This window comes from Poecile atricapillus, chromosome 2, assembly GCF_030490865.1.
Source record: "Poecile atricapillus isolate bPoeAtr1 chromosome 2, bPoeAtr1.hap1, whole genome shotgun sequence".
Lineage (NCBI taxonomy): Eukaryota > Metazoa > Chordata > Aves > Passeriformes > Paridae > Poecile > Poecile atricapillus.
Window position 1 is genome coordinate 20,870,839 of NC_081250.1, and position 19,818 is coordinate 20,890,656.

The following is a 19,818-nucleotide window of genomic DNA, read 5'->3' on the forward strand; positions in this document are numbered from 1 at the left end:
TCTCCAGTTAGCTGCCAAGTATGATATCAGCATGCCTATGAATATTTAAAATGAAAACTGTTGTGTTCTCCCTCTGCTAATTCCTCTTTCATTTTGGTGAAGCTGATTGCTTCTCTTTCTGTATAACAGAGCCCTTGTCAAATTAATCTAAACATGACTCTAGCTCTATATTGGATGCACAGAATGCATTATATATTTAGTATTCTAAATTCTTCCTCCCCCATGAAATGTGAGTAACATTTCATGTCTTTATGACCTTTACACTAAGGGATCCTTACTCATGAAAGCTTCCTGTTGATGCTAACTGGATTAGCAAGTCTGCAGAACTGGGTTTATTATATTGTATAGCCCACAGGTTTTACTTTAGTCTTAAAAAGTAGGTTCTTGCTCTTGATCCCAAGAAATCTGTACCTGGGATCCACAATAGACTAATTGGACTCTGGAAGGTATGTATTGAGTTCTCTTTACTCTGTATGACTCTTGACCAGCTTTCCAGTGGAACAGTTTAATGAGAAACTGGCATAGCCATATAAATCTCTTTTCTGTCAGGTACTGCTATTTTAATAGCTCTTTTGGATAAATATTCCCTTAGAACCTCTAAAGGTTTGGAGTACTACTGAACATCATGTTCCTAGGTACTGCAGAATTACTTCTTTAAGTAAAGAAACATTCAGAAAAAAAACAGGGATTCTGCAGCTATTCAAAGTTTCTAAGGATGTGATTGCCAAAGGAATTAATCTCACTTTAAAAAAAAAATAAAATTCTTGTTTCTCTTGATGTCTGATTCAAAAAACATTGACTTCAGTTGGAGGTTTTCTGTAGCCTTTGGGTCATATTTGTTGAGGAGATCACAAGCCTATTCATGCACAATTTTATGCATGATCAGGTATTACAGATAGCATTTTCCAAGCAGCAGTGGGACAGTGTTTATTTTGAATATTCAGTGTTAAGGTTTAAATTAACTGAAATGTTTAATGCAGTTTACATACCATATGGTCATCTCTTGGAAACTTAAATTTTTGCTAAATCATTTCACTTATTCAGTTGGGTAGTTTATTGCTCCTAGTTTTTTCACTTGAAGTTCCTTACCTAAAATGTTTTTTATTTTAGTTTCAAACTGTAAAGGAAATTTTGATACAGATCTTTTTTACCAAGAGTGTCTTCAGAAATGTTTATTTTAATGTCTTTTCTAAACAAACAAAAGCAGACTAGATTTCATCTTTTAGTTGCAAACACCTGAGTTTGTTTACTTTTGAAATTGTGAGGATTGCTGTTGTTTCCCAGGGCTTCACAGATGTTTAAGAGAAATAATCTTGGTGACTATTTTCAGAAATAATGACTTTCTGAAGCCTGTGCATTTTCAGCTGTGTAAAGGGCCCTGGCACTACAGGAGGAATCATATTGAGACCTGTCTGAATAGCAAAAGAACCATGGTGTGGAGCTAGAAGGAAAATAATGGACTTTGTTTTGTTCTTTTCTATTTCCTGTGTTCTTTGTCCTTTGTCAGAGGTTGGGTATAGAAAAGGAGTTGGATTTCCATGTCAGTTCTAGGTAGTGGCCTGAGAACCTCTTGACTTCCTGCTTTATGGAAAAGGTTTACATCTGAGATGTGATTCCAAGCTGCTGTCACTGATCTGGATGTTTTTAGTGTGTTGCTCTGCAGGCAAAGTAACTGTGCTGGGTGAAAGGTCATCCTAGCCCAGTGCCTGCTCTCCAACTGGGGACAACATCAGACCTCTAGTGAAGATCATGTCTGGTGTTGGCTTCTGGTTCTCAATCCTGAAAGAGAGCTAAGGCCCAGATCCAGGATACTCTAGGTGTGGAGTTACATAGGCATTGAATAGTAGCATTTAATACTTCTTATCTATATTTTGGAAATAATTTTGTTAACTTTCAAACAGCTGCTGGTTGTATAGGAATAAAATGTAATAACTTGTAATACTTGTTAATGTAATAACTTGTCTCAGGGATGAGAACTTCACGTTTTAGTGCCTAAGAATCGCCACTAACTTCAGGGCAAAAAGAGTATAAATGCTTTGAAGTATAACAGGTTGCCAATCCTTATTTCAGAAACATTAACGAAGTCCTCTTATTCCTTGTGGGCAGCCTATAGACCCTGTCTTTTACTGTCAACCAGCCTTTGAAATCAAGAAGTCTACAGCTGTCATAGTGAATCACTGTATGCAGTTTCCAGTATTGAACAAGAGGAAGCTGTTCCTGGTCTTGTGAAGTGAAACTTAATATGAATGGGGCTTCATGATGTGACTGAAGCTTCACAGGAGAACGCAAAGGCACTGGGCTGCCAAATTGTACTCGCGTTGGCTGAGGGGGAGTTGTTAATGACACTGGGCAGCAGATGGTCTTAGAGGAGCTGTTAAGACACAGCGGATTGTACTGTAAATACGTGGGTGAATAGAACCAGGATGCTGACAGTTCACTCACAGCTCATCAGGAGAAGGAGACTCGAGTGGAATTCAGTGTTGCCAGAACATGAATGTCTCGGGATTTGGCAGTCTGCTGTGTATCTGGGAAGAGTTTTGCAACATAGCAGTGGGATGGTAGTCAGGTTGTGTAAAGTTTGAAACAGAGAACATGTTAGCCTTGCTTGACCACCGCTGATCTTTAGACCTGAAGCTACTATCCTGTGCAGTTTAGTTACAAGATCAGTACAGGAGTTAAACTCAGTCTTCTGATTTTCATTGAATACAAGAGAGCATTCATTTATATTACGAATTAATCTGAATTGTTGAACCAGAAAATAAACTGTTACAGGAAAAAGTCCTCTCTTCCTCTCTTCCCTACCACAAGCATGGTGTTGACCTACTCTTCTGTTTTTCCTTCTCACAAAATACCTCCAGGCATTCCATTCAAACCAAAAAGTACTGTTGTGCTTTGGGGCTTTTCATTTTGATTTAACAGGGTAAGAAACAAAAGTGTTTCATTTAAATCCTTTGCTAAATACTTAGCCTTTTTCTCATCTCAGCCTGCTTACCAATGCACCTTTTAGTGTATCTTGAAAAAAATAATGATATAAAGTATCCCAAGGGTCAATCACAACATGAAATACAGTATGTGGGGATTAAACAGATATATCAGGAGACAGTGATATATCTGTATTGGTCTTTCTACTGTTAGAGTTTTGACTAAACTAAACCCTCTATTTTCTAGTACTTCAGATTCCTAGTCTTCATAAATGCGGTCTCTGAGAAGATCAGAAACATGGTTTGCCTGTCCATTGCATCTCATCAAAGTCAAATTATGAAGTCTAATTTCTGAAAGGAAAATATTTTATTACTGGTAATTACTTTTCTGGTGAAATACTGAGGCTGGAAACAGCTGAATGATGTCAATTAAAATCCTCAGTTAACTTCTGTTAGGGAATAATTTAAAACAACAGCAGTTGTGAAATACCCTTTAGTTTGTGAACGCAGATAATTCTTGCTATTTTTGAATGACAGATAAGTATAGACCCGTTGGAAAATACCTCTAAGGGAGGTCTTTTAAATGTTCAGATTTGCCTTAATGACTTTGTATAAAAGTCTGCTAAAAACCTCCTGCAATGAATATGGCCCTCAACAGTAATATTTATGTAGTGTAATTAGAGTCTTTGTTAGGGATCCCATTATTGTTCACAGTGTAATTAGACTTAAAATCTAGTAAATGTGACATACTGCAATGTTCTGCTTTGTAAACATTATTGACTCCATTTTAAGAACAAGATTGCCTCATACCAACAAATAAAAAAAAGTCATGGCCTCATAAAACCTTCTAATTATTTAGATGAGCACTCTGTGGGTTCCTGATGCAAAGTTGAGATTGAACCAAGGTAAATATTGAGCCCAGGTGCAAGCTTCAGTGCAGGTGACTTGCCAACCTCCTTTACACTTCAGCTGGCTGCTTAAATCTCACTAAGTTTAAGGGAGGAAGAGATGCAAATCTGAATAGTTTTTCAACCTCATTAGCACAGCCATTCATATTGTGTTTCTGTCTTATAGTTCATGTTTCTAGATAATAACAACCAGCTATTGATCTGTTGGTAATCCACTGTAGCCATGTATGTGTATTGATCAGTTACTTTATCACTCATGGGAGGTAACTGAAAATGGGTTTGGCTAAACAGTTCTTCTAGGACAGAATTTAATTTTTTTCTGAATTTTGTTGTATCTTAAATGACCAAGAATTTGGATACTAAATTGTTTAAGCAGTAAGCGGAATGGCCCATTGCTAAAAATGAGGGATTATTTTACGTTTGTTGTTAGACCTTTAGTGTCATTACTTGTATCATTAATGTTTTTTCCACTCAAATAATGACATGATACGAGTCCCTCAGGCTCTGCACTTTTGCGACCTGTGTGTGCTACATGAATTGAGAGGACAGCCTGCTTCTCTTAGTTTGTAAGAGCACTTTTCCTTGTCTCTCTCTCTCTCTTCAGTGATCTTTGTTAGTCAAAATACCTTGCAGTTCTGGTAGTAATTTTTGAAGAGTATAAAATTAGTACTCTCAACAATGAGAACAATTCCAGATAGGAGGGTTTTTGGATGTAAATTTTGCTTTTAATGGAATAATGAGATGTTTTCTGTGCTGCAGCTACTGTACAAACAGTGCAAACACCAGGTGCTCGTAAAGCATCCATAGTCTGGGAAGCTTGCTATAATTGCAGTATCTCACTGTGAAAACTTTCCCACAGCTGTGCCAGCAAACATTGCAGACCTGAGAAACATAGAAGTGCTCAACTTTTTCAACAACCAGATTGAGGAGCTGCCTACACAGATCAGCAGCCTTCAGAAGCTCAAACACCTGAACCTTGGGTGCGTATCTTAACGCAAAACTGTGCTGTAATAGAGGTATTACCAAATGTCATCACAGATGAACCTGTAATTTCTTATTTTTTGATAGTAAAGTTTCTTATTGAAAGTGGTTTTGAGGATAACCTGGGAATTACAGCTTCAGCATGTTCAGTTAATCTCCTGGATAAACAGAAGCTTAAATGATCAAGCACTTACTCTGGTATACCGATAACCCTGTAAGGAGAGCAGCAACTCACATTCATTGAATACTGTAGTCGAACTGAACAATTACTGACTTACTTCCCTAGCAACTGCTTCTTAATTCTGTGGTTACTGCATAAGAATCAAACTCTGTTTCCTGTTCTGATTTGAAAAAAAATTTTAATTCCAAATTTTCAAATTTGGGTTTATAGACATTTCAGTTTATATTAAACCTGTAAAAGAAGCAGCATGTAGTAAATGTGATGTGCATTTAGTTCAAAGAGCTAGTATTGACTGAATTTGTGCCAGGGGTGTTTCTGTTAAGTGTTCAGATGCTATATTCCAGTAGAGTTGGTGATACTTTATAATAACTGCAGTTGCAGAGGGCTTTCTTGAATTATTAAGAAAAGAAATGTGAGGCATAAGACCTGCTTAAAATTAAATGGGCATATTAAAGTGTAACTATTTAGGAAAAGCACTGGTAGGTGTAAGCTTTAGCATTATAGGCTTCTCATAGAAAGAATGTTTGTATTTTATAAATTCCAACTTCTGAACACCTTAAACTGAGCATTTTTTACTCTTCAAAATACCAAATGATTTTGGCTAGGCTCAGTGCATTCTGCTTTAGATACTTTTGTAAAATGCTGATAGTTGAATTGTGCCTTGAACTGTTGGAATGCCAATAAACGTTTTAATGATGATCTGTCTTCCCTAGTCTTTTTGTTGGTCACAGTAGATCTCTAGCTTTCCTTAATATCTGCTTCAACCTCTGAATCGCTTTTCAGAGCAAATATTAATCAGGTTTCTTTGTATTTTGTGGGTTAGAGCCATGTTTTTGGTATGGCATATAGAGATATTGCAGTTTAAGAAGGAAGAAGTTGGGCATCTCCCATGGATTAAAGCAGTGACCATTGTTAATATAGTTCAAATACTAGTCTGCATTAATGAAAAAAATGCCATGCGTAAGACCAGTTAGTGTTTGGAACAACAGACACTTAAGTCTGGAACCACATTTGCCACCTTCATGTATCACGGGGCCTAAAATCTTAGAGATTAAATGTGCTTCCTTCTTAATCCTCTCCTTACATATGGTCTTCTAGGCACAGGATTTACCACCCAGTTTAAAGTTTTAGCTTTGCAAAATGGGTTCTGCTTTGGACACCTTTGGAGAGTCAGTGATGAGGAAACTTTTTTGCTCTTGTAGGTTTTTCAGGAGACAACCCAGAAACCCTCTTGTCATCTGCAGTGCATGTGTTAGAGGGCTTCAGAAGAGCCCCCTAGGGAAGAGAGGAACCTTGAATAAGAGCAGAGATTATTTTTGGGAGGGTTTTTGGAATGGAAGGGTCAAGTGGTGTGGAAAGAGAGTAGATGTACTGCTGCACAGAAAGCTTAAAATGTAACATTTGGAAGGTAGGTGAGGCACAAGCTCAGTGTTTGAACTTCTGCAGGGATGAATAGTGCTGGGCAGCAACTTTGAGCTGGTTCTCTGTCCCTGCCAAAGAATTTATACCATTCTGCTTCTTGTCAGTGGGGAGAACATTCTTTCCCTCCCTATTCCTTGGTTGCAAAAGGGAAGGCCGTTAGGGCAACTTGGTAAAAAAACCCTTTTCAGTAGCGGAAAATCAGCTGCTTTCTTTAGTCCTGTTTTGTGTAAAGAGCAGTTTTTAAAACAGTGGCAATTCTGCAGTAACAATGGTAGAGAATGCCTTTCTGTGTTTTAATTGCTAATACTACAGCAACAGTATGAGTTGTATGCCCATGATGGGACTTCTTACTGGGGATGAGGAGGAAGAAAAATTTTGTCTAGATTTAGCTACAGAGAGCTGATCTCTACAGGTTCTTGTTTTGTTGAGTCTGGCTTATGCAAAAGGGGTAAGGAAAGGTGAGGTTATTTTCTGAGTTTGCGAAAGCAGTAGTATATGTGCGTCTTCTGTCTTTGCTCATGAAGTTATATGGTCTTTCTTATTTTTGGTTGCACAGCTTTGTCAGTACTTTGACTAGGGATTTTATAGTTTTACGTGTCAGATATTCACACATTCACATAACATCTCCACTTCAATTGTGACTTTTGTTTATCACTTTTGCATCAAAAGAGAATCAAATTCAGAGTATGTTTAGAGAAAACATCTCAAAGGTCATGCTTGTTTCCAGTCTTCACATAAGAATAAAATCCTGTTATTGACAGTACCTACCTGTACAGGCTCTTTCTGAAGATGCCTCTCTTCCCTGTTCTGCTTTCAAACCTGGGTGACAGCTGAAGCAAGACCCATACACACCAGATATGTGTTAACTGTGCATGCAATAGGGACAGTAGGAATGAGAAGCTGGTAGGTAGTTTTTTTCTGTTCATGCGATAAACAGCCATAAACAAACAGTTCATGCACAAACAGTAAGGTTCTGTGAAGGTATCTCCAGCCATGTGCCTGCCTTCATTGTTGCAGCAGCTCTAGTGATTATCTGGATCACCCTGTTGAAGCTCTTTGAGGTCAGAGAAGGGTTACCATTTTGTCTAGTTTGTCTGCTTCAGGTTATCAGAGAAATCTCTTCCTTCTGTTACATGTCCTCGTGTTGTTCAGGCTGTTGCCAGTGGGAACTGCTGTCCTGAACCCTCTTAACACTGGCTGATAGAGGTATATTTAGATTAAGCCTCATCAGTCACAGACTGACATTTTATTTACTTCATGCTCCATGTGCATCAATAGTTCTGTAGTGACACAGATTTGCTATTCTTAAGAAGAGGTTTGAGCAGCAGTTATCAATGAACATAAATACTGTGCACTTGAGGTATTCCCCTTTGTATTTGGTATCATGGTGAAGAACTACATGGCAGAATGAGAAATGATCAACATGATGTGCAAAAGGGTAATTTGTGGTTTAGCTAGAATTCATCTACCAAGGACCAGCTTTCTCCATGGAACACTGTCAAAACTGAGCATGGCACTGTGACACCTCTCTCCCTTGTGCTTTATGTTTTGGGTGTGGCTGCTGATTGACACAACAGACAGAATCCCTTCAGAGTGCATAAGTTTTGAGTGTATTTATGGGAATGAGAGGTTATAAAATGGTCTGCACTGCAAAAGACTTGCTCAGTATCTTGGACCATCAAACCCTTTTCAAAACAAGAGGAAATCTTGGCATAGATTACATTTTTTAAGGAAAAAAAGGAGAAAACCAAACAAAACCTTTGTGACCTGTATTATTCCTGTTAGGTGAAGTGAATACTGATGTCATATTCTTTTTCTCTTTTCACTTACAGCATGAACAGGTTAAACACCTTGCCGAGGGGATTTGGCTCTTTACCAGCCCTAGAAGTTCTTGACTTGACTTACAACAACTTAAATGAAAATTCCCTACCAGGAAACTTCTTCTATCTGAGTAAGAAACTTTTCTAAAAACTCTGTAAATCTTCAAGATGTGGTACTTTGCTCTGTGCAGTTGAAATTTATTTGATGTAGACCAAAATACAACAGATTTTTTTCCCAATATTTATGTTTTTCTTTTAATATATCTTAAATATTTCTACATAGCACAACAATGTTTATCACTGATATACTGTCATCCGACACCTTTGGACACGAGAAGACTTGCTTAGTAATGGTGTATTAGTTTTCTTCTGAGTAATACTTCCTTGGGTCCCATACTCAGTTAAAACGTCATGGAGGGTTGCAAGCCTTGGGGAAAGTAAACCATTTTGCAACACAACTGTTGTGTGTTGAGTCTGAAAACAAATGTCTTCTTGATGGTTCATTACTAAAATAGTTTTAACAGCACGTGGGTGTTGAGGTGTCCAGTGCATTAAAACATATGCTAAGGTTACAAAGCTTGGCAGAGGAATGGTAGAGCTAAGCTGACCTTTGCGTATGTTAAAAATATATACCCAGAGAGTTGACAGAAAGGTATTGTAATGCATATGTGCAAAAGGGCTGCATTATGGTTGCCTAAGCAACTTGAATTCTGGCACTTTCTGGATTTCAGTGATTCTGCTTTTCTGTGTACTATGCTGAAGTGTCTTCAGGATCAGTGCATTCAGCATCAAAGTGACAGGTGAGGGGAGAGGAGCACTGCTCTCTGGGGGACGTTGTGATTTTAACCTGTAACAGAGAAATCTTTAAGTCAGCGTTATTAATAATGGTCACATTTAGTGAAATGAGAAGAGGAGGAGAGAACTACGTAAGACAAATGGGATCTCCTCTGGTGGGAAGGAGAGGTTTTGCTGATCTGACCATCTTCTCTCCTGCTGCACCTGACAGCTCTTTGTGAATCTCCATTTTAATTCCTTTTTCCAGCTGTCATGTCTGTTTGTTCAATAATAGCAAGCTGTATAATCGTGCTAGGTCATCATTTTTTGATTAATTTCATTGAGACTTCACATGGAAATTACAAATTATTCCATTTGAGTCTTCTGTATTTCATTTCAGGTATCTTTCCCGGTGTGGTTTCTGTAGAGCTTAACATAGTTGCATATTTGTCGAAAAAACTCAGAAATTTTTTAATGTTTGTTTTAAGATGCAAATTGATGTAATAAATAAGAATCAGGGGTAATAAAGAGTAATGACTGTATTCTCATATCTGAGCATTCAGGCTATTTGCCAGAATCTGCCAGAGTCTGCTGTTGCAGAAATTGTTAATTGTGCTAGTCCTTTTGAATATAGATGTTTTCCTGAACTCACCAACAATATAATAAGCCAGTAAATCTAAGTTTGACCTGCTTGTTATTATTGTGAGCCCTGGGTATGTCAAAGGCTTTTCACCAAGTCAGGGTCATTAATCAAACCTGACTCCTTTTTATTGATTAGACCTCAAATGGTTGGGTTATATGCCACCCTGTTTATATATTGCTGTTTAATTTGCAGCCACCCTTCGTGCACTCTATCTAAGTGACAACGATTTTGAAATCCTGCCGCCAGATATTGGGAAGCTCACAAAGTTGCAGATAGTAAGTAATTTATCTAAATTCTTGGAAAATCAATTCACTTTTGCAACACTTGTAGGAATAGAATCCAGTCAATCTGGGGAGTGGTAGGGTAGGTTTGCAGGAATAGACCACTACACCTGGAACTGTTTCTTGTTTATCAGAAGACACTTGTAAATAAATTGGAAGAATTGAGCATTCAGGAGAAAGCTGGGGGCAGCAGGAGTAGAGTTCTCTTTTGGGCTGCTTTATGGTAACTGAAAATCGTTCTGACTGAATTTATATTTGCTCTTAGCTGAGTCTTAGAGACAATGACCTGATATCACTGCCTAAAGAAATTGGTGAGCTCACCCAGCTTAAGGAACTGCATATCCAGGGAAATCGTCTTACTGTGCTGCCCCCAGAACTGGGTAAGATTATGGATGATCGTTTATTTATTTGACTAATAGTGATGATGATGAACTGTATTTCCTCTGAAATTGTTATGTTTAAGTCATCATATATGCTAATATTTACTTTCCCCTGAGAAAAATTCACTTTTTTCACTTCTCCTGGATATGCAGGAGGAGCCAGAAGATGACGTGATTTGTTTTTGTATTTTATTACGTTTCATTTTTCTTGTGTATTAGTACACTTGATTGCCTATTCGTATATAGCACCTTACTTTATATAATGTATCATAAATACTGGGTCAGCAAACCCATTCTTTTCTCCCACTGGGTTTTGAGAACACCATTTATTAAGTTATATATTAAGCAAAAATGACAATAGCATTAGTGACTTCTTAGTGACTGTGCCTGTACAAAGTGGAAGTTTGATCAACTAGAGTGAGATACAGCTAAATGAGAGGATTTTTTTGTTTTTCAATTTGATATAGCCTATCTTTCTTAGGGAGCTGACAGCTCTTTAACTTAAAGCAACGGAGTTGGTTGATGTCATTTGAATTTATGATATCATACATTTGACTATAGTTAAAGGTGGCTTCTTTCAACCTATGAAGTAAGAGATCTTCTTTGAAACTTAAGTATTGATTTTGCTGAATTTGTATTGCAGTACTCCATTTTATGTGAGGGGCATGGTTCCTGTTTGCCCCAAGCCAGAAATTGGTTTCTGATCTTAAAATTTTAAAAATATTTTCATTGAGAATAATGTTGTTGTGTCAATTACCTGGTTTTGAAACACCTGTTACACGGGGTCTATTCCTTGTCTATTACTGTGGACTGTTATTAGGGGAAGCTTCTCTGTTTCTGGTACCTTTCACATAATAGTTCCCAAAAGTCAGAAGGATAGGGAGAGAAGTTAGCATGATAAAGTAAAATTACTTGTATTCATACAAACTTGATTGGACCCATTGATCCCATATACTTTAATGTGACAGTCTGCAATGAATGCTTTTTGTTTTATAGAGCAACATGCTTTTCTTCTGTGAACTGGGGAAGGTACTTGTTTAGACTCTTATTTGTTTGCCCAGTGTGGGGTTTTTTGACTTTTCCCCACACACTAGTGGATGAAAGTTGCTCTCATTTCTTCAGTTTCAGATGTTTATGTCTTGACTAAGGTATACTTTCTTTAGGTTTTGGTCAAAGTTATATTCATTTATCAATTCTCTTAACAGCAACAACATGTAGTGTCTGTAAATGTACTTTTCTGTAGCTTCCTAAATTACAGCTTTCAGGTTTTTTTCAGAAAGTGGAAGATGAATGGTATACTGAGTCTAACCATCTTCTTTGGCTAATTAAATACTCTAAACAGGTTGCAGCCTTACAAGCATAGCAACAAATCCTCATTAAATGGTTTTACTATCAAAATCCATCCCAAATGGAAATGTCTGAAACAAAATTCTCAGTATTTATTTTGTATTGATCTGCAAAATTCAGGATGGCCAAGAGAAATTTTTTCCTCTAGGCATTTCTTTGCATTTTAGAACAATATCACAATCTGGTGAAAAAAGGACTTATAATTTTGCCCCAGTTGATAAAGGTGAGGTTAACTGACACAGCTATGTCCTTGTTACCTCTGTTCTTTATTACTCAAAAGGTATTTCGTAAATTCTACTTTTCTTTTCGTGTATTAATTGATCAATGTTTCATTTTACAGTCTTACTCAATATCTTCCTTTGTAATTAGTTGCCATAATTTCTGTTGTGATCTGTGCCATGGATAGGGCTAGAACCATCTCAGATTTTGAAAACAGATTTTGGCATATATTTCTAGAGAACATTACACTCAAATCTAGATTTGTAATTTGTGCAATTTGCAGGCATATTTACTGTGAAAAATAATTTTCTGCTTGTTTATTAAACATCTAAGCACACATGTAGGGAATGGAACACCTGACTGGGGTTTGGACAGCTTGTTTGAGATCAGGGAACAGGCCATAGGCAAGGGTGGATCTCTGCAGCCCTGTTTAACCTTCTGTAAACCAGGGCAGTTTAGAGAAGCACCCCTTTGCAGACTTTAAAGTCTGCCTGTGAAAGGTGGCATGAGAGGGTTACACCCTACTGCATGGAGTGCTAATGCCATAGTCATCATCTGAGGGAGAATGGACTTTGTCTGCTGTCCGAGTTCTCCCTCCTAAATTTTTAAAATTGAATTATAATGTACTCAACTATCCAAATACTTTCTGGTGTGTGTGTCAGATAAATAGCTTTTCAGGGAGCTGGTCCTATTTGCATTAATTGGAGCTGCTGCTGTTCCATTAAAAGTAAACAATCTTTTCTCTCTCATTATCACTTTCATAATTAAAGGTGCTGAAGGCTTTTGACTGGCTTAGTTCAGGCTCTGGTGGACAGCAATGAGTCACTGGATGCTCATTTACCACAGAGATGGGCACAATTGAATGATGAGAAGGATGTATGTGTTACATTAAACTGTTTTTTAAAGGTAATGTAAATAAGTGCAGAAGAAGGAATGAAGAATAGGGTATGAAAAAGGCCACAGACAGGCCTCAGGGTCACAACTTTGGAGTGGAGATACCAATAAATAACCCCCTACAGTCAGCCTGTAATGTCACCTGGTGTGATTGAGTGTGGCACTAGTACAGGGCTGGGGGAGATTGCTCTTATCCTCTGTTGTATTTAGCAGAGAATACCTACTGCTAATTTAAGAAAAATATTCTTGCCCAGGAGAAAATGAGAGGACTGAAAGAGTGCACTTGTCCCTGGCTGAGGTGCTTTTCTGTAAATACAGTACATGTGAGTGATGAACACAGGAAATGGCCGGGAGTAGGCGGGTGGAATTTGCAGCTTGTTTTTATCATTTGTCTCTCAAAACCCCATTCATGAGAAATGGTGGTGGGCAATCATATATAAACTTTAAAGAGGCACTGGCATTTTTTTCCCTAGCATTTAAAAGGTTATGTGCTGCATTGCGAGACAAATAAATCATGATTCACTGCAACAACAGAGTTGCAGTCAGTTATATAAATTGCCAAGGAGGCACTAAATCTGTCGCTTCATGTGTTCTGACCATTTAACAATGAGAACGGTTTGGAAAGAAAGTAGACTAGAAACAAGAACCATATAAAATGGTAGATGCAATTAGTCACATCAGTGATGGTGTAAAAAGTTCATTGTTTGTTCATCTGGGTGGACTCATATGTGCCACATAAAAGATTTAATCAGGAGTATAAGAATAGTATGTGGTGCGGAGTACCCACAAAGGTGTAGCTAAATAACCACCCAGAGCATCTAAGCAGCTTATCTGTGTGTTTGCAGTTTTGTTGTGAAAACAAATGACATGATTTGAAAGCCCAGATTCTAACATTGCCTGTGTGCACTACCTGCTGCAAACACATGTGCACATACATAGTTTGGTGATGTTTGTGCATATGGAAGAACAGTGATTTCTAGGAATACATTCCCAATCACCATCCTCCTTTTTCAAAATTGAATTTGGCATCAATGGCTTATAAGTTGCTGTTCAATACTGTTCTACTTTATCAAATAATTTCCTCAGGTAAAGAGAGACACTATCAAAATTATTAAGTTAGTCCATACTGAAAAAGTAGAAAATTCAAGTCTTGTAAAAAAAAATAAATCTTGATGGGGTAAGTACCCATGTTCCTTTTTAAGGAGCATGAAACATTTTGTAAATTTAATTTGTATCTCAGAATAACCAAGTAATTCTTTCATAATTTCTTAGTTTTGAACAGCTGAATTACCTTCTGTGGATAAAGGATTTCCTTTAAGTGCGAAGTTCAAGAATTGTGCCAAAAGCCTCAATATTTCCATCATAGGAAGACCTTTTAAAATTTAAGCTTTTGAAATGACTCTAGAATTTGTGAATTAATATTATATTACGCAAAGTAGTAGCTGCAGTTGTTTGTTCAAGTAAATATTAATCGAAATAGCCGTTTACTCAGGTAATTATAATAGGCATGTGCAAACATAAGAATCACTTACTTTACAAAAGATATTTCTTTTCCAAATGTTGGAAACTTTCCACTAGTTGACAAAGTTGATGTAAATGCCAAACTTTTTTTTTTTAGTATAAACTGTCAGTGCACCCTGCCTGTGTCACAACACAGCACTGCTCACACCTACAGTACAGGTCATTCATTGGTGTTTGTTGGAAGCCTGAACACTGGGTTTCTTTGGACAACAGTTCTGAGAACTGGAACAGCTAATTAATACCTTACAATTTAAAAAAAAGACATGTTTCTAATTTTGGAACTAAGGTAAAGGCGGATAAACAAAATAACTTGTTTTCTGGGACTGCTGATGTAGCAGTTATCAGTCCAGAAATAATAAAAAACATGCATGTAACAATATAGGTTATGGAGAGATTATTTATATAGAAAAGCCTCTCTGAAAATCTCTGCATATTCTAATTATGTTTCTTATTTAAGGTTTAAATTTAAAAAAGGAAAAAAAAAATGCCAAAACCACTACACCCTAGACCTCACCACTTGTTATGTAGTTAGAAACCAGGCTGAATGCAAAGTACTTGATGGACACTGCTGTGTAATTCTTGCCAAACTTTCAAGATTCAGATTTGATCTTGCATTAGTTTTTAAAATACTCAAGTTTTACAGTCACTTCTCAGATGACTACAGTGTGTGTGTGGGTTCTCCTCATGTTGACTGTACTCTGATTATAAGTACCATCAACATAATAATGATGTTTCTGTCAGATACTTCATCTGTTGTGTCAGAGCTGTAGTAGGTAAGAGTACTGTAATTAGAGCCAACGAGCAAATGTTGCATTTGTTGATATATTTGGTTCATTTTATGCATTTCACAGTACTTAAAAGAGGTTTCGCTCTTCTGAGTACTTGGCAACCTGTGTTTGAATGGAAGTTTCAAAGGTGCAGGGCAAAAGCAGTACAGTGAGTCTTTTTTGAAGTAATTTTTTAAAATTAGCTAGATTTTGGACTGATAAGGGTCCCTTCAAAGAGAGAATGCTCTGTTGAATTCCCATGTAAGTGAGAATCTCAGGGGAGTTTCTGGTGCTGGAAAAAATCTGCAATATATTTCAAAATAAATTGGGATGCTGATCCTCTAAGCCTGTAATACTTCCTGTGCCATTAAAGTGTCTTTGATGTTAAACTACTTTGACATCACGTTAATTTCCTTTGTTCCAAGCCCCATCTGCTGCGTAGTGTGTTTCTTGGATTTCTTCACTGGGAACACTTAGCGGTGACTGTTGGTCTGCCCCTTGGGATCCCAGTCAGCACTGGACATTTGTTACACAGAGCAGTGAAGGAAATGGTATTTCCAGCGCAACATGTCACCTTTCAAAGAAAGAAATCAGTGAAACTTAGCGGTACTTGTAGGTCTTCTAGTAAATGGTCTTGCTCTTACATGAGGAATGCGGGAGAAATTGATTTAATCAGGGTGTAAGTAATAAATGAATTTTATAATTTTTTTTTTAAATACATTTTGAAAGTACATTTTGAAGTAATTTCTTGGATTTTTGTTAAAGTGCTCTTTCTTCTGCCTTTCCTCTTAGCTACCAAGACAATGGCACCAGCTGGGCTGGTTGCTCTGGTACCTGAGAGTTGTGTGTGGTGGAGTTCAGTTGCTCAAATAGCCTGATTTGTCATGTGGCAGTACAGGCCATTAGCAAAGTATTTTTAGGTGAGGAGTACCTTGTGTGCTGCATTGAATAAGCTCCTGTTTTAATGGCTTTCATATGTGAATGTTATTATTTGCTCTTTCTAGTAGTTGTCCTGGTAAGATCTGGTTTGCTGTGTATTGTGATGGTAGAAGTTTCCAGGGCTCTCCCCTTGTTCCCAGAGAGTTAACCTCTCCTTCTGTCCCCTGAATATGGGAATGTGATTTTGCCCAGCAGGCTGGGGCTATAATCTGTGTGTATTTAATACCTGAAGTGTGGTGTGAGGTGGTAGTTCAGCATTTTATTCATCCTCTTCTCTTTCCCAGGCTTCATCTTCAGTCCTGACACATTCTGAAGTGTCAGACTTTCCATTATACTTTGGTATAAAGATTCTGGCTGACCTTTGCTTTGATGCTGGAATTTTGTATAAACATCTCAGGACTCATTTACTTTGTTTTAAACTCTCTCCTATGAAACATGCTGGAGGGTAAAATTCTCTTCCCATAAAATTGTAATAGCTGAAGCTGAGGCGATACCAGTTTGCCCTCTAACGCTTCACGTTTGCATCAAGGGTAAAGAATTCAAGATTTAGTTGGTCTGCTTTTACTTGATTTACTTCAACTATGTTTCTCTTAGTAAGAGTTGAAGCAAATGGAGTAGCTACTATGGGATCACAGTATATGAGACTATTTAACCTGTCAAAGTAAAGAGTGAGAGAACACTTGGCTGCTGATTCTCACTCACTCCATGAGAAAAAAGCAGAGGTGGTCTTTCTCCCTTGTAGATGGACAGAGGGAGCAGCAGTGTTTGAGAGCTAAGTCAGCTTAGTTCAGCACAGAAGTAAAGAATGTATTTTGACCATGATGAACCATTAGAACAAGACACAACTGGCAGAGTCTCCATCTCCTGATGTTTTTCAGACCAGATGTTTTTCTGTTTGAAATGTGTTTGTAAGCTCTTCAGTTATTGAACTGACACAGATCAATTGATGGTTTTATGTATTCAGGTCATTGCTGAAGTTGGGGTCTCATCTCTGAACTCATTATTGGAAATCATGATGTACATCTATGAAGCTGTAAGAATAACATGTGATGTTTGCAAAACCTGTTTTGACTCCCTGGAAGTAATTGTAAAACCAAGGATGGACTTAGGGTTCAGTGTTTGGCTTTCAGATTGCTCCCTCAGCCTTCTCTTACCTTGGGGCTTCCTGTCTAACACTCACAGGGGAGATATCCTATCTGTTGAGTTAGGAAAGGAGCCAGGGGAAGACTTCCAGCCTGCTTTTGTGTGATGGACACTCTGGAGTATCTCATTTATTTGCATGTACTGAATCTGATTTTTTGTTATCTGACACTTGAACCTTTTCCCATATTATGTAGAACCACTACAAATGCTATTTTAGGGTGCTCTGAAGTGCTGGTGACTTGAAGTGATACTGTTAGACCTTCTCCAGTATAAGGACGTAGGGGTAAGAGGGCGGAAGTGTTGCTGGGATTGATCTTTTGGAGGCATTTCAATCTAGGTTTAGATTTACTAAACTTAGTTGTTCTCTCTTAGTGCATAGGAGCTCATCAGTAAGCAAATTTGTATTTTTGACATATGCTGTGGAGATGTAGATTTGTTTATCATACTGAATATTTCCATGAATATTTCTACAGGTTCCAAAGAGGTTGAGTCACACTGCACTTAGGTACAATAAGACTTCATTCTGTTGTCTTACTGCTCTTCTATAAATACTGTTTAAATCTACTGTCTTCTGTTACTAATCCTTCAAAAGTGCTATGTCTTCAAAGCAGAAATCATCTTATATGTTTATAGGAATTGTATGAGTTACTGGTGCACGGCCTTACACATACTTAAGATTGGGGTAAAAATCGTTGGCTTTTGATAATACTTTGTGGCATAGAAATGAGTGTATAGTTTTGGGTTTTTACGTAGGTATTAAGACATCATTCACAATTAATTGCTTTGGTATCCTTTTTATGACGTAATAGTCATTATATTCCTTCCACCCCCACACTTAAAGCAATCTCTCTCTCTCTCTATTGAGACAAAGCAACTGCCACAAAAGTAATAAAAATTATAAGCCCTGTAGTGTAAAGCAAGTCTAAAACAAGCCAGGACAGACATATTTTTACATACAACCTAAGTTTAAATTTAGTGCAGCAGATTGATCCCTTACTTAGCATTTAATAAAACTGGATTCAAAGGTATTTATATCTAAATAAATTACTAAAACTAATTTTGTTCTTCCTGTTATATGTACGACAGAGAATAAGACCTTTGTGTTGTAAAGGGAAAGAGCGTTTGAATTGCAGTCTTAAGAGGAATCACTAAAAGGGATGTGTTACAGCTTGAGGACTCTCCTTGAGGTCAGTGAAGCAGAGGTAGACTGGGAGGTGAGTCAGAGTATCAACAGGACACAGATGTGAAACTCAACAGTATACAGGCTAAAAATTATATCCATTGATTTTAATGAAGCTCCACTGGGGATGAATTTAAACCATTACAAAGAAGCGTTGATCTGGCATTTTACAGCTAGGATCATGTTTCTTATGCTGAATGCCAATGTTCAGCTCTCAAATGTCACAGTTGTTTAATTACTTAATTTCACCTTTTAGTTTTTGAAAGTATTTAAAGTGTTGCCAGGGGGCATTCAAGTGAAAAGGACAAGCCAGCTTTGTGTTCATTCTGTTTTCCTCTTGTATGTATTGAAGTAATGCCTAGGTACACTAGTCATACCTTACTGTACCTCCAATACCCCATTGGGTAAATACTACACAATTTGTATAGCATGCATCACAAGAGGATGAGGGGCTTGTAGCTGTATATATAAGGGGTGCTTGCAGGCTAGGTCTAATGGACAGGAGTAGCCTGAGAGGTCTCAAGGCATCCTTGGCCAGAGTGATTACTGGCTCAGACACTCTCTGCAAAGATGACTGTGGGAGGCAGCACTTGATTTTCTATCATGAGCTCTTTTCTGACCTTTGGAGGCATTTGAGCAAAACATGAATGTTCACACAAACCACTTTTTATTTCAACAGTACTGCAGGAAAATAACAAGAATCATAAATGATAATTTTTTAGTTCAAGTGCAGGACAGATCCATTGAGACAGGAAAGTGTAGCTGCCTTTTGATCCTTTAAATGTCTCTCAGGACGAGGTGTGCCCACTGTCATATGAGGTGGCCCTTCTGCCCGCCCATGGCTGTAGATGCTCTGAGTTTAGGAAGTGATAAATGGTATTTTTTGTTAATGGATGGCCTAAGTTAGAACACACTGAAATTAAAATTATGCACACTTTGATTTTGCACTTGAGTTTACAAGGGTTTTGGTGTAGGTCTATTTACTGAAGCTCCCAGGTGGCAGCTAACAAGAGATTTGGGCATTAGACAGTTTTCAGGTCTGCACAGCTTAGTAGTTGGGCATTAGGAGCAATTTGGTTTTGAGGTGGGGTAAACAAAGAAGTTAAATCACAGGGGTCTTATCAAATTTAAGGATTCAAGATCATCTTTAGATACAGTGAGTGGTGAGACAGAAATAAAAATGCCAAGATCAGGCATTTCTGAGACCACACAGATGGCTCCTCTTAGAAGGCTTTTGGTCATTCTGTGCAGGTCATCCACGGCAGTCAGATGTTAGATCTCTGCTTCTCACTTTTTCACATTCTGTTCTCTTTTCAGTGTCCACTTGCTGGTAGCAGCAGTGTCCACTTTGCAGTCTTCCTACTTGGAAGTCTATATTTACTCAAGATAGAGTAAAAAAAGTACCTGTTGGACTTAGAAGGTTCTTTAAGCATGTTAAACTGGGGTTCTGGGACATATAGTTTTGATGATTTATTAGAATAATTTTAGAAGCACTCA

At 37.7% G+C, this 19,818-nt stretch overlaps 1 protein-coding gene across 1 annotated transcript in view; it reads left to right on the top strand.

Annotated features, from left to right (window-relative positions):
• The window catches only part of RSU1 (Ras suppressor protein 1), a 102,424-nt gene that overhangs the window by 17,397 nt on the left and 65,209 nt on the right, over nt 1–19,818 (top strand). The window contains exons 4-7 of the mRNA XM_058832980.1: nt 4,689–4,809; nt 8,246–8,364; nt 9,843–9,925; nt 10,197–10,311. Of these exons, the coding sequence (XP_058688963.1) occupies nt 4,689–4,809; nt 8,246–8,364; nt 9,843–9,925; nt 10,197–10,311 (438 nt within the window). The remainder of the gene's footprint in view (nt 1–4,688; nt 4,810–8,245; nt 8,365–9,842; nt 9,926–10,196; nt 10,312–19,818) is intronic.